At 36.9% G+C, this 14508-nt stretch overlaps 1 protein-coding gene across 6 annotated transcripts in view; it reads left to right on the forward strand.

Moving 5' to 3' along the window:
* Positions 1 to 14508, forward strand: part of TRPC4 (transient receptor potential cation channel, subfamily C, member 4) — a 242636-nt gene that overhangs the window by 224194 nt on the left and 3934 nt on the right. For 4 of the 6 annotated variants that reach the window (XM_012643823.1, XM_012643824.1, XM_012643825.1 and 1 more), the window contains 2 exons: positions 341 to 536; positions 4078 to 4272. In XM_012643823.1, coding sequence (XP_012499277.1) covers positions 341 to 536; positions 4078 to 4272 — 391 coding nt within the window. Of the gene's footprint in view, positions 1 to 340; positions 537 to 4077; positions 4288 to 14508 lie in introns of all 6 variants that reach the window. The other 2 variants (XM_012643822.1, XM_012643826.1) reach the window with 2 other exon arrangements.

The following is a 14508-nucleotide window of genomic DNA, read 5'->3' on the forward strand; positions in this document are numbered from 1 at the left end:
AAGAACCATTCTTAGTTCAATGGCCATGCAAAAACAGGCTATGGATCACATTTGTACCACCCTGCACCAGGAAACTAAGTGTAGCTTTCAAAGCTTTGGGAAAGATTAAGTACACCTGGGAAAATTAAGCACACCATTTGTGCTAGTTTGACGAAAACAATTTTCTTTAACTCTTTTTATTAAGTTTAATTTTATAGTTGTCCTAAAAGATTATTTTTATATTGATAATGCATTTTTAACTTAATCATATGTATGTAATAGTACCAAGTTCTATTGTTATATCTTGTTGTATAATGGTTCTATTAATATAGCTATTAACGTCATTTTATCTTTTTTCCAGGTTATTTGAGACACTCCAGTCTCTTTTTTGGTCAATATTTGGGCTCATCAATTTATATGTGACCAATGTCAAAGCACAGCACGAATTCACTGAGTTTGTTGGTGCCACCATGTTCGGGACATATAATGTCATCTCTCTGGTTGTTCTACTCAACATGTTAATAGCTATGATGAATAATTCTTACCAACTTATTGCTGTAAGTTGACTAACTTTATTTTAATTCAATATTCATTCCCCCTAGAATGTGTTGTTCCTAGCTATACTTTATCTTATTATCATAGGAAATAAGATCAATAATTGGCTGTTGATGAGACAGATAAGAATTATGACATAAATGGTTGATTTGAAATCTCTGAGCAGGATTATACTATATGTGAATATATAGTAGTCTAGTTTTGTCATGTTACACATGAGTAAAAAAAAATAAACTAAATCTATGTTGCCAGGCAGTTATCAGCTATGGTAAGCAGTAGTGAGTATGACTCACAAATAGGCAGCTCATCTCTGTGTAGTGCCCACTTGGTTTTGCCTCATGTCTGTCTGTTTACCCTACCATTCTAAACTCATGCCTGCTGGGCAAGATGAAAAACCCAGAGGGGGATCAGGTAAATGGTAAAGCCACAGGATTTTCAGTTTCTTAAAGCTTAGATAAAGCAATATTGAAGTACTATTGAATTCCGTAGAAGAATATATAATACAATTTGTATTTATTTGAAACTCTGGAATCCAAACAACTTAGATTAATATATTTATTTATTCATTCAACAAATACTTATTAAGTACATACTCCATTTCCAAGTACTCTTCTAGGAACTAGAAGTACAGCAACAAACAAGAAAGACAAAGCCCTTTAACCGCTTGAATTTATATACTAAAGACATATGTCTATGACACGTAGCTATAGCAACAAAACAAAACTCATATAGGAAGGAAATATATTTCTTATGACTTTCATATTTACACCTTAGACAAGTAGCATTTCATAAGCATAATTATAGGTTGCCCATTTTCTCCATAAATAACTATAATTATATTGTATCTTTGAATCTATGGTTAAAACCTCTGATGTGTTATTACTGTTTTTTTTTTTTTTTTTAATTTTTGTCAAGCAGCACTCTGAATTTTACTTAAACTGTCTTTATGGAGGCAAATTTTTCTTATAAGACACTCATCACTGATGAAAAACTGCATAAAACCTGAAAATAGATGGGTTTATTTATTGGCTCACAGACTAAAGTACTCCTAATGCATAATTCCTCTGGATACATCGAGGTTCAAGGATTTGGAGGTGAATGTCTAGACTTGTGGATACATAGAGCTTCATTTAAGCATCTTACAATCTGAAATTTTTATAGATAGTTTCTGTAAATTTGTTTCAGAAGTTCTGTATACCTCTAGTCAACACACTTCCAAAACGTGGGTTCTGTTTTCTAAAACAACAACAATAAAAATTAGAAAGCCTCTAATTATATTAAGCTGCCAACAATTTGGATTCTGTAAAACATTAAACGTCCCAGTTTCATCAAGAAGAGAACATCATTTAAGAATAGTTTGACATTTTCTTATTGCTTCTTTGTAGGGTGTGTTTTTCTAGGTAACTTCTTTACAGAGATGAGAATCATCTTCAAATCTCCATTTTTATTGAGCTCAGACTCTGAAACTACTGAAAGCAGAGCAGACATTGAGAACCTAAGACAGGCATACCTCCTAGCATTCTGTGCATGACGCCTGCTTGGGTCATGAACATGCCAAGCATTTGACTTTCACCTGTCCCAGAAGAGCAGAATCTACTCCGCAGACTTTCTCTTTTTGTTCCGCTATTCCCAACCCCTAGGGTAAAATGTGAAAAGGGAGGAAAATTTAACAATTGAAAGACAGAAGCAATCACACAGGTCATAACTAAAGCCTGCTTCCCATTCACTCATTTGTTCACTGATTAAATATATGTTGTGCACCTAGTGTATGCCAGTCATAGACTGATTTTAGAGATACAAAGAATAAAAAAGTCTCTACTCTCAAGAAAAAAGTAATATAGTAGGACAAAAATAAATAAATAAATTCAATATTGAGAAAAGAACTTTGAGTGTATTATGAAAGTGCAGGACCTTGACTCGGGTTGGAGATAAGAGACAGAGGAAGACCGATGGGTGTTGGGCAGTCTTCCCAGGAGAGACAACAGTTAGACTAAGTTTCAAATGTTGACTAGGAGTTGGAAGGTGAATAGTGGAAGGTGAGTTTAGTCTTCCACGATTTAGAACTTTTCATCTCCAGAATGCTAAGCACCATTGACTATGCTATAACCCTTCTTAAAATCCCAAACCATGAACAAAGGAAATGCCTGCTTAGTGATAGCAGTGAAAGAACACAATTTGTGACTCCTGGAGAATCAGAAAATCAGAAGGAGCTATTCTGAGGCCAACACTTTATCTAAGTGACTGCCTTTTTATTTCCTTGAGCTAAATCTACTGAGTCCCATTCTCCATGCCCGAAGCTAACAATATACAATTTTCTTCACTAATGCAGCACAATCAGCCCAAACCTATGAGCTTGTTTAGAAAAAACGGGAGAGGGAAAGAGAGAGAAATAAAGAAGGAGAGGAAGGGGAGAGGAAAGGGGAGGGCAGCTGCAGCTTCTGTGTTTCCACTTGTGGATCAATCCATACAATCAGACACTTGCTCAGCACTAATGAAGACCATGCATTTTCTAGGTATGGTGACTTTTGTTGAAAGCACAATCTGTCCAGTATCGAGACTAAAACCTATATTGTACAGAGTAGAAATGTACCTATAACATACACATTCATAAACACAGAGCAATTTAGGAATATTAAAATGAAGCATAGTCTAAGACTATTCTCCTGCTCTAAAATCTGAGCTCTTGTTTATAATATTAATTGGTTATAATTAACTATTCTGAATTCTAAAATTCATGTATGCCCAGTTTCTACCACCTCCTACTTCCCAGATTTTCTGCTTAAGTCAGATTTATGGCTAATTTAAGAAGAGACTGGCTGCCCTATATCTAATTGCCACAAATGTTCCAAAGTTTCCCCTAGGAGGTTAATAAAGTGGAGTGAGTAATAAATGCAGAGGGGATAACCTCAATCTTGTGGACAACAACTACCCATAGTCCTATCCGGTGACATTTGGCCAAGGTTATGTCAAGATCCAATGCTGTGTCAAAGAGGCCCTATTCTACATTTGTTAGAGGAATTTCTCCCTAAGTTTATGTCTATTGCCTGAAGGTGGCCAAGAATTATTCAGATGGAAACGTATTCAATAAGACTTTTCCTGGCAACACCAAAGGATAAGCCATGAGCATCTGTGCAGGTGACATTCACCTAAGCAGGGGTATAAGGCCTTGGGTAAGACATGAAGTCTTATTTCTGGCCAGAATCTAATGAAACTGAGCTAATGCGAACCTGCAGGGCAGGAGATGCAGATTCCTCTTCACATCACAGCTAATCCCTGCAGTCTCTATGACATGGAACTATTTTAGATGTCTGTTTCACTGCAGAAGGAAGGATGAGAAGTGACATGAGATCTGTGACTCTATACCAGGGTAAGCCATTGTCTGAAGTGTTTAGATGACTATCTCCTGGAGTCAGCATTGTTTTTATGAGCAATTTAATTAATGTTCCAAGGGCCACTCAAAGTCAGGTTATAGGCTTTCCGTGAGGTTTATTCCACCTTATTAATTAAGAAACCTGTGAGCAGTTGTCATGTTCTCCTGTTCAGGACCATGCAGATATAGAATGGAAATTTGCTCGAACAAAGCTTTGGATGAGTTATTTTGAAGAAGGAGGGACTCTGCCTACTCCCTTCAATGTCATCCCAAGCCCCAAGTCACTCTGGTACCTGATCAAATGGATATGGACACACTTGTGCAAGAAAAAGATGAGAAGAAAGCCAGAAAGTTTTGGAACAATAGGGGTAAGAACACAGCACGTTAGTATTACTTTTTTTTAAATTGTGTGTTTTGAAGTATCTGTGTTCCTTACTGAACATGCTCAGGTCTTTAGCCTTTTTGTCCTTACTGATCACATGTCATGAACACTTACAGCACATCTACCATGACTCAGGCACTCTCTGAACAACTGTGACTTTTTCACAAGCCCATTTCCTGCATCTAGGGCAACCACTGCTATTTCAACAAGAGCCACACTCTTCACACAGGCCTTCCCAGACCTGTTCATCAAGGCTTGGGGACCTAGTACATCCTCTCTTAGTACTTGGATTTCTAGCTCTTTTCAGAATTCTAACAGTAGGTTATTTGTGTTATTACTTGCCCATTGCGCGTTTCCCTGTAAGCTCCATGAGAGGAGGGCATCCATTCTGGTCACCTCATAGTCCTCATGACTAACATAGGCCCCTGCACAAAACATTTTATGTTTGATTAAAAATTCTCCATTAAATGACTGAATGAATATCATAACTTAAATATGCTGTGCCAAATGTCAGCTGTGATCTCAAAATGTGTTTAGTTGTTCAACATGTTGCTTCCACTCCCTAACATATTAGATGCCAAGAATGTAGGTATCTAAAAATAATATACAGGAATGCTCAGAACCATGCTTCTGGTAAACTGGAAGATTATATTTCCTTTGGAAACTTCTTTCATATTGGAAATCAAGAGTTCAAGCAATTCCAGTAAAAATTACATGGACTTAGGCTTTTGTTCTAGCCAAACCACTGATGTGGGATAAATCATTCTCCATTGCTTTCTCACTTTGTTTTCTAATTTTCAATGTTCTCGCAGTGATGTTTTGGAAATTAACATGCTAACATTAGTTAGTCATTTTGACCTTCTCAGAGAAATTGCTTTGCAAGTATTTAAAATTGCCTTTACATTAGAATTACCAAGTAATGTTGGACATTTAATCAAAAATCAAAAAATGTTCACTCATTTTTAATTTAACATAGCTTATGACTGCTACTTATGCCCTGAGAGATCCTTCTCAGTCTTTAACTTCATGGCCCAGCAGGCATTGTCATCAGCCAAATGGAGCTTTCTCCTACTAAAAGTGGAATTGATTTTCCTCTCATCTCAGTTACAATTCTAATTTTAAAGAGAAATTGACAGGCAAGTGAGTATTGCAAACAGAGAGGTGCTTAAGAGAGGCAGTTATATTCTTTCCTATAAACTATTACCCACGAACTTGGGGGACTACAGTTTGGGAACATATCTGAAACCAAGTCAGTTTATGATAAAACCTTATCCTGCAAACCCTCATACTAATTTATGGACTTTATCACTGACCTTAGAAGGGAATGAAATCATTTTACTGCAAATGTTTGATTTGTCTGTTAAAAGATATTAAATTCAAATTACTAATAAAAGAGGTTGTAGAATAAGTGTAATGACTTAGGTTTAATAAGCAATTATTGCGTGTATTCTCCCTGCCAATAACTTCGTTAGAAACTAGGAAGTGAAAGGAAGTGCAACACTATCATTTCCATCCTTGAGGCCATCAATGTTAATGCGGGAGACGCAGAAGTGAGAACATATTACTATAATACATGTCATATAATATATTTAACATCATAGTCATATGCAAGATGTTATGAGAACAATGTGAGAAATAATTAAGGTTTTCCTTGAGGAAACAAAAAGGTTTCGGGGAAACCAAACTCTGGCTTCCTTCCTTCCAGATCAAAATATACTTGTCCTTTGTCCCATCTTATTCTTAAATTTATAATAATTTTTTACTTGATCCCTGATAAGATATTAATGATTGATATTGTCTTAATATGCTACTTCTCATAAGAGCCTTTTGATTTAAAAAGAGCTTTCTGGGCCAAAAAAAAAGATAAAATGCCCACTGACCAATATAAATTTGTCCTTCATATTTTCATTTAAGCAATAGCTCAGGGAATCTTGGTTTTTAAGATGCCAGGAGACATGTAAACAAGATATAAGGCCCTACTCTGATATTTTAAGAGATCCATTTGTACTGTCAACAAAAACAATAGAGAACCATTCTAGAAATTTGACTTCCAACCCTTCCACCCACCTTCCTCTCACTGTTGATTCACTGGTAGGAATATGTCGCCATCTTTGCATAGATGTATAGAGGAGCTCTCAATCAACTGGGCTTTCTTATGAAAATAATGATTCACACCTTTCAGATGGAAAGGGCAAATGGCATATGTTAAAGAGCTTTATTTTAATATATATTACTGATCTCCAGAAAAATCACAAATTTCTTTTTATGTCTCTATCTCTAAATTTTAATCTTTTGCTCCAAGCTGATGCACCACAAGCTAATTCAAAAACTAATTATGACCCCAAACCATTCCTTTCTCCTTTGCCATGTCAATTCTACTAGTTGTTGATAATGGCTATTTTGATGCTTTGGGAATTTAGGCCAAACTAAATAAATATTATGAATCATTTCTCTCTTTTCCACTAAGCTAAGCCTTGGGTGAGCACCAGCCTAATCAAATTCAACACTATGTGAATATACTCTTTCTTTGTACTGCATTTCCAGAATGACAAGGACATAATATTTTAGTTTCCATATACTCTTAGTTGAATTTTATACATTTTTATTTATATGAAAATAAATAATAAGCATTATTTATAAAGAAGCTCTTGCTTATAAAAATAAGATAAATGAAAAGTAAACTAAGATGGTTGTAATATTAATAGAGGAGTTAAATGAGAAAGTAATGTCAAAAAGTGATTGATTTCACTGTGAATTCATTTCAATTTGGTTAATCCTCCTAATAGCTCATTGGGTAGACATATGAAGACAGATACACACATGTGTATCTATCAATTAAAAGGTGACACTGAAATACCAATGACAGAAACTTTGTAAAACCAAAGCATAGCTTAAAATACAGCATTGTACTCCAAAGGGACCTTAGCTACCACTTAGCTCAACCATTTTCTTTAAAAGAAAACTTCTTTACTTTGCCCAGTATCTCAGGGTCCCTTAAGGACACAGTGGGGGAAACAAACTTGGGTCTTTTGTTTCCTAATTCAATGTGCTCTCCATTGCCCTCTTTTATTTTCCTGAAAAGTCTGATGAACGTGCAACAATACCTTCCATATTGTGTCTTTTGATTTTTCCAACAGCTTTTGCTGATCCTATCGTTGTTTTCAGCTGCCTCTAAGACTCCTGTATTGCAAAGCCCTTGTTTAATGGGCTGGTTAACCTTCTGCTGTTATCCCCAACTTGCTTAAATTTATGCCACATTTTTGAAGCAGAAAATTAAAGCTCAACTAGAGCTTACTCCATTCCTGGAGGCATTTTCTCTAATGTTCTCATTTGTGGTTCACTTGACTGGCACTTGTCACCTAGCCTTTGCCTGAATGTCACCCAGGTGCTCATTCTATGCACGTTCTCAGGAAGAGCCCAGGAACCCAGCGCTCTTCCAGGTTGCTGTGTCGGCCCCTCTCTAGGAGCCCATTATTAGTGATCTTATCTTGCTATTTATGGCTTCCCAGTAATACTGATACAACTATCCCTGAAAACTCATTAACCCATATTTTTTGTAACTTTGGACTTCCTTTAACGGGTGATTGGGAGATCCAGGTAAATTAATCTTTCACTTGACTGCTTTATGGGGAAAGCATAAATGAAGCAGAAATGCTTTATTATTGAGCAAAACATTTATGGTAGGAAGCAAACTCATTATTTAGATATGGCTTGTCTCTAGGCAATTATACAAATACCACCAAAGAGGCAGCCTACTCAGGGTGCAATAATCAAATATGAAACAGGCTACAGCTTGTGATTTTTGATGTTACTTCTTGCCAAATTTTTGTTTAACCCCACTTTACCAGAAAATATCCTTCTCAGCATCAAAGCACTGGTTCTCAAACTTCAGCGTGTGCTAGAATCATCAGGACTCTCCATTTTAACAGGCATTTCCAGCTTGTAAATTTAACTGAAATTCCTATTCAAGAAATCATTGTTATCTATCTCAGCTTTTTAAACTAAAACAAAACCAGCCTTCATGCTTGTTGCTCCAAAGTTGCAGATCCATTTAATGAAAGTAAAAAGATGCTAATAAAATACTTCCCCAAAGCATTTAGTTAGCATGAAATGTTTTTTAATGCCACAGACCAGGTTTCTAAATGAAATGCTTACATTTATAGGCCAGTATGCTGAACCAGAAAAAACTAGGCATTTTAATAAAATCATAAAAAATGATTTTTTAACGTCCTGAGTTTTGTTTTCTATTTTCTATTTTTCTCTCAAGCACGTAGTAAGGAGCGCATGAGGATGCGGCATGGTCTCTTTCAGGGTGGCTGTGTATCACTCAGCTCTGAGTTACAGATGGACTGTAACTCGAGCCTGAGCAGGTGCCACAGAAATATGTTCAGTTAAGTCACTGCAAAGAAGCCAAACTCTGGAAAAATAATTTAAAGAGGTTTATTCTGAGCCAATTTTGAGGACTGTGACCCGGAGCCATGCCCAAGAAGCCTTGAGCACGTGGACTCGCAGTGGTTGGGTTATAGTTTGGTTTTATACATTTCAGGGAGACAGGGATTACAGGTAAAGTCATAAATCAATACATGGAAGGCACACATTGGTTTGGCCTGAAAAGGTGGGCCATCTCGAAGGGGGCTGGTACTTACAGGTTATAGGTGGGCTTAAAGATTCTTTGACTTGCAGTTGGTTAAAGACATGAAGCTTTGTCTAAAGGCTTGGAATGTTTTAAGATAAGGAGGTCTGTTAACCAGAGACAAGCCACCGGGCATATTTGTTGTGTAAATTGAGGACCTGCAGGCTTGTCTTGCATAGGCCTATCAATAAGTTACAAAGGATATTTACAAGAAGGGTTGGGGGCATGATGAGGCATGTCTGACCTTCCTCCTCAAGGTAGGCAATTCAGTTTTAGGGTACCCCTTGGCCAGGAGGGGGGTCCATTCAGTCAGCTGGTGGCGGGGGAAGCCTTAAGATTTTATTTTAGTTCACAAAATGAATTAGAAACCAAATGAATTAACATCAGCTATCATGACTAAAGGAAGAAAGCTAATAGTACTTGCCCCTCTCAGACTTCACTTTTTAATGGTTATTTGTCAAAATGTATTGTTCCCTAATCATTATGACTCTCAGTAGACCTAACTACAAATCTAACAGATATGACAGTTGACAGCCCAAAATAAGTGACTGAGGCAAAGGTCTCAATCAATAGAAGTTTTGAGGATGCAACAGAGAAAAACACAAACCACACACAAATCTGTAACTGTTTTTTTCTGAAGGGGAATTCAGGAACTTCAGTATCTAAGGGCAATCCTTACAGGAAAAAAAGGAGTGGTGGGCAGGTAAATAGTTACATTCTTATGAGGCCCAGCAAATCTACATTTTATATAAGAAAAAGTGAATGTTAGAAGAGAAAGGGGGTGAAGGAAGCATCAGTTATGTAGATGTCCAGCAGTGGCTCATACCTGTAATCCTAGCACTTTGGCAGGCTGACACAAGAGATCACTAGAGGTCAGGAGGAGACCAGCACCTGCAGTCCCAGCTACTCGGGAGGCTGAGGCAGGAGGATCCCTTGAGCCCAGGAGTTTGAGGTTGCAGTGAGCTAGGATAACACCACTGCACTCTAGCCTGAGTGACAGCATGAGACCCTGTCCACACTCCCTGAAAAAAAAATTATGTGGATGTCCCTGAGTAGATGGAGAATGTTTGGTCTTGTTGCTGTTTTGCACCTGGGAAGATAAACTTATAATAAACATTATTAGTATGGAATTGAATAAACTTTAGTTCAGGAGCTAGACTTAGCCTGCAGACCCAAAGTTACAATTTGCATGTTCTTGTTTATGGGAGGCCAGCAAGGAATTTTCTTATGAATGATCTGTGGAGGCCAGTCCTTCATAGGGGACTGAGGCCTTTTATCCTTCCAGGGGATCTGGTTAATGCATAATGTTAACAACAGCTACTCATTTGGCAGGTGGTGTTGCATGACTCAGGCTTGACATTCCATTTTGCATAAGGAGTTGGGGGGTTCCTGGTATTTTTATTTTTCTTTATACAGTATTCATCCATGAGTATCTCTGGATCCCTACATTATTGCTGTAAGATTGCTGGCAGGGTCAGGATGTATAGGAATTAATTGATTGATACTCTTGATATTTCAAGAGAGAGGTCCTGAATATTTGGTTTGACCATACAGCATTCAGACATTTCACATCATTTAATTCTACATGCTTAGAGAGTATGTTCATATAGAGCAATATGTAGAGGCAAGATGTAATGATAAAGAAACTGTGTTTATAAGGAATCATATGTAGATCCATCTATAACAGAGCCAAACTCCAATTTTGGAAAAAAGTATCACATCGTGGAATGGCCCTTTGCATTTTTACTTTTTTTAAAGAAGAAGAACCCAGCAAGCTGCATCCCTTAAGGGATTCACTGAGCAAAGCAAAGACAAAAAGGCATAATTTATGGGCTTAAAATCAGTGATAGACAAAAACCAGAGTGGAAATGAGAGAAAACGGTTCTGAAAATTGACTGCAGGGAAGCGGCTACGTGAAGTGAGCCTGACATTCACACAGTGGACGTGGAGAGAACGGGAGATAAAGAGGGAGGAACTGTCACAGCCAATTCCCCGGAGCCCTCTCTTGCAGCTGCAAAACCTTCCTTGCTCTAAAGCAGCCTGACGCTTTTACTGAACTCCCGGAGTTTCTGTGCAGCGCCAGAGGTTTCTCACTAGCTGGTCTTTCCCTTTATCATTAGTTCTGTGATCCCAATACTGCTACTGTCTTGTCCTAACAAATCAGGAGGAACCTGCAAACCGTCAGTTATGCTAATTTGGCGCCCAGGTGTGCCCTCTGCTCCTGGCCTGAAAGCCACTCTGCCAAGGAACATTCCACACGGTCTCTGTGACTTCTAAAATAATTTCCAAAGAAAAGTGCCAATTCAAAGTACAATTCTTTCTCCAAAATATTTTTCCTTGACACCCCGTTAAAAAAGGAATGTCCTTAATTGGTCATGTGGTGCATTTTTCCTGTCTTAAACACAACTGATAACCAATCTAATTTTTTTCAACAAATAGCTGTAAAGTGCAACTCCAGAAATTTCTTAGTAACATTGTGAACATGAGCTCACTCACTGAGAAATTCTTTATTACTAACCTAGGCCTCCCATGCAATAATTCTACCTAAGTCATTATTTTTTAGTACAATTAGAGAATGTCTAATTGCAGATTATTTTAGATTATTGCATCAAGCAAAGTTTAACCTGTGAATGGCTTGAAAGAAAACTAAATACCCATTACCCACTTAGGTGTTTTTTAATGAAATGGCCTTTATTATATTACTTTTATAAATGCAAATAGGTCAGTCCTCCTGCTCATGGTCATTTCCAGTGATGATTATAAGATATGATATCTTCTCTTACAATAATAAATCTCTTTGAAGCTTGGCTGATTTTTACCCAACAAAAAGGTTTCAAACATCCTAAATTTCATTGATGGTAGTTCTATTATATAATATTTAATGGCGTCACTAATTGTCAAAAATTGTTATGTTTGTTGCAAAGAGTACATATTTTATGAGTTGAATTTTGCCCCCCCTCCCAAAAAAAGCTCGGTTGAAGTCTTAACTCCCTGTACCTCAGAATATGACCTTATTTGGAAAAAGGATCGTTGCAGACGGAATTAGTTGAGATGAGGTCATCTGGAATAGGGTCCTTATAAGAACGTGGCCGTATGAAGACACGGAAACACAAGAACACCATGAGAAGATAGAGTCAGAGATTAGAGATAAACAACTATAAGCCAAAGAATGCCAAGAATCGATGGCCACTATCCGAAGCTAGGAAGCTTCTTTCTACCTGATGCTGTTGCCAGATGACTATTACAGAAACTAAACTTTCATCACATGTCACTCAACTAGTCAAAAACCCAGGTGCCAGTGGGTTACTACCACTGAATTCATAGTGCCATCTAAGATTCTAGGTAAAGAACCCATCTAATCCATATTCCTAGTAGCAGAGACATAGCACTGCACTGCCAGAGGTCCCCATAACATGTCTCTCACTTTCTAGCCCCAGCATACGTGCTCACCCTACTCCAATCTTTTAGAACGTCTGTACGTCTCTGCCTGTCAAAATCCTATGATTCCTTCACGTCCAATCTAATACCTTATTCCCTGCATGAAGGCTGTTATGGATTCTTTCCTTAGCACAGTATCACTTCTATCCCCCTGTACTCAAATAAGACTCTTACAGCCCTTGCCTGTTTTCTATAGTATTTTGCCTTCATCTGTCGTCATTCATATTCTTGGCATTCCACCTCATAAACTATAAGCCGTTTAAGGGCAGAAGTGTGTTTTATTCATCTGTGGTTTCTTACAGCCCACTGCCATGTGCGTGTAGTCACATAAAAATTTGTTATTAACATTAAATTTATGCTAAATTGGCCCTACAAGCTAAGATCTGTGATAAAGAAACTCAAAGGAAAATTGAGAGGTCACAGCAAAAATTCAACGTCATGTAGAAATGTTCACAAAAATTTAGGCTCCCCTAAAAGATGACTGCCTACAGAGTTTGTGTCACATCTATCCAAATTTACCAGAAGCAGCCCTTTACCCTATTACTTAGATGCAAATTTCTACCTCTAAAGCTCTCTACTGCCAAGGCTAAAGGCATCCAACTATTTAGCTGAGGGAAATGTTCTCTCTCCACGTGAAATGCCATAAATATCACACAAAGAGACAGAATTATATCTAAGTACATTCTTTTACTTTCTTAGAAGTAATCATAATATGTGCCAGACTATGAACATGTTGTGATTCAAGAAGATTTTTAAAAGTGTGTTAAATTATATTATTAATCAAAAGGGGAAGAAAATGGAAAGAGTACAGGAACTAACGTTAGTTAGCAATAGATGTCTTAAATCTCTTATTTAATCTGCACAATTTCCCAGTTTATCTTCACCCTGCAAAATAAAAAATGAAGAGAGAAAGCCTCAGAGATAAATTCCCTGACCAGGCTGAGTGAACTTCAAACCCAGTGGTGATTCTTAGGTCCATCTTCTTAATGTCACAACATACTACCTCCCAGAAAGTAAGAAAGTATAAACAGGTAGGCATAATGGGTACACTGCATTCATTCCGGAGTTCGATATTCAGAAGACGGTTAGCTTCAGCCATTCTGATTTTCATAGCCAGGATTTTAAAGTTCAGTTGCCTGGTATAATTTCACAAGACTAAAATTAGTTTTGTAGTATTACCATGTTGATGTAGAAAACAATCAGTTGGCAAAAGCAACTTAGCCTTCAACCTGGGCTATGGAAACCAACTCCTGAAAGTAATCATAGTACACGTTTCCAATATTCCTCTCTCTTTTTGACAAGCTAGTTTGGTTTTTAAAAATTTCTCCCAAGAAAATTAACCTATAATTATTATTTAAAATGTGGTCTTTGACTTTTTTATATTTTTATTAAAATTTTTAACTTTGTGTATGAGTAAGTTTCTGCTGAAAGAAAGACGGATTGTACTCATTTAATACTAAAATGTATCATGATCATTTTTCCTTATTACTTGTAATTTTCTGATTCTGTCATCCTTAATTTTAGTTTTGTGTTAAAGAACTTTAAAGTTAAATCACGAATTTTAACTGCTCTCTGTTAAAAAATTTTTTATTGGATTTTAGAAGGATTCTAAAACAGAATAGAGAAATGCTGTAGCCCCTAAAATAATAAAAAAATAAGCAGACTAAATTCTTTCAGTATTAAATTAGGAGTTTCTATCTACTTAAATCATGGAAAACAGATCTCCTATATAATATTTATGGTGAGAGTGTTAAAGAAATGGGCGTATGGCTCACTTTAGTATTTTTGCTTACTTTAAGTAAATTTAAGGAGATCTGGAGGATTATGTTTTCTCGAAGTGCTTTTTGTCTTGGATGGCCACTGAGCTGTGTCTCAATAGGAGTCAGACACCTCCATCTGGTGGCCCAGCCATAAAATTTCCCAGCTATACTTTGTTCAAGATGTTCTAATTTTGTATTGTTTCAAATTTCCTAGTTTTTAAAATTAATATATTAACCATATTGAAATTGTTTTCTCAAAATTTATTTCTTATGTAAAAATGAATTGTATTTAGAATAATCAGTGGCCCTTAGGAAGCTAAGCATTGTCTTATCTATTCCTACAAGTTACTACTAATCACAAATCACAAATCCATTCTACGGCCAGTGGAAA

Source organism: Propithecus coquereli, unplaced genomic scaffold (genome assembly GCF_000956105.1).
Source record: "Propithecus coquereli isolate 6110/MARCELLA unplaced genomic scaffold, Pcoq_1.0 Scaffold201, whole genome shotgun sequence".
NCBI lineage: Eukaryota > Metazoa > Chordata > Mammalia > Primates > Indriidae > Propithecus > Propithecus coquereli.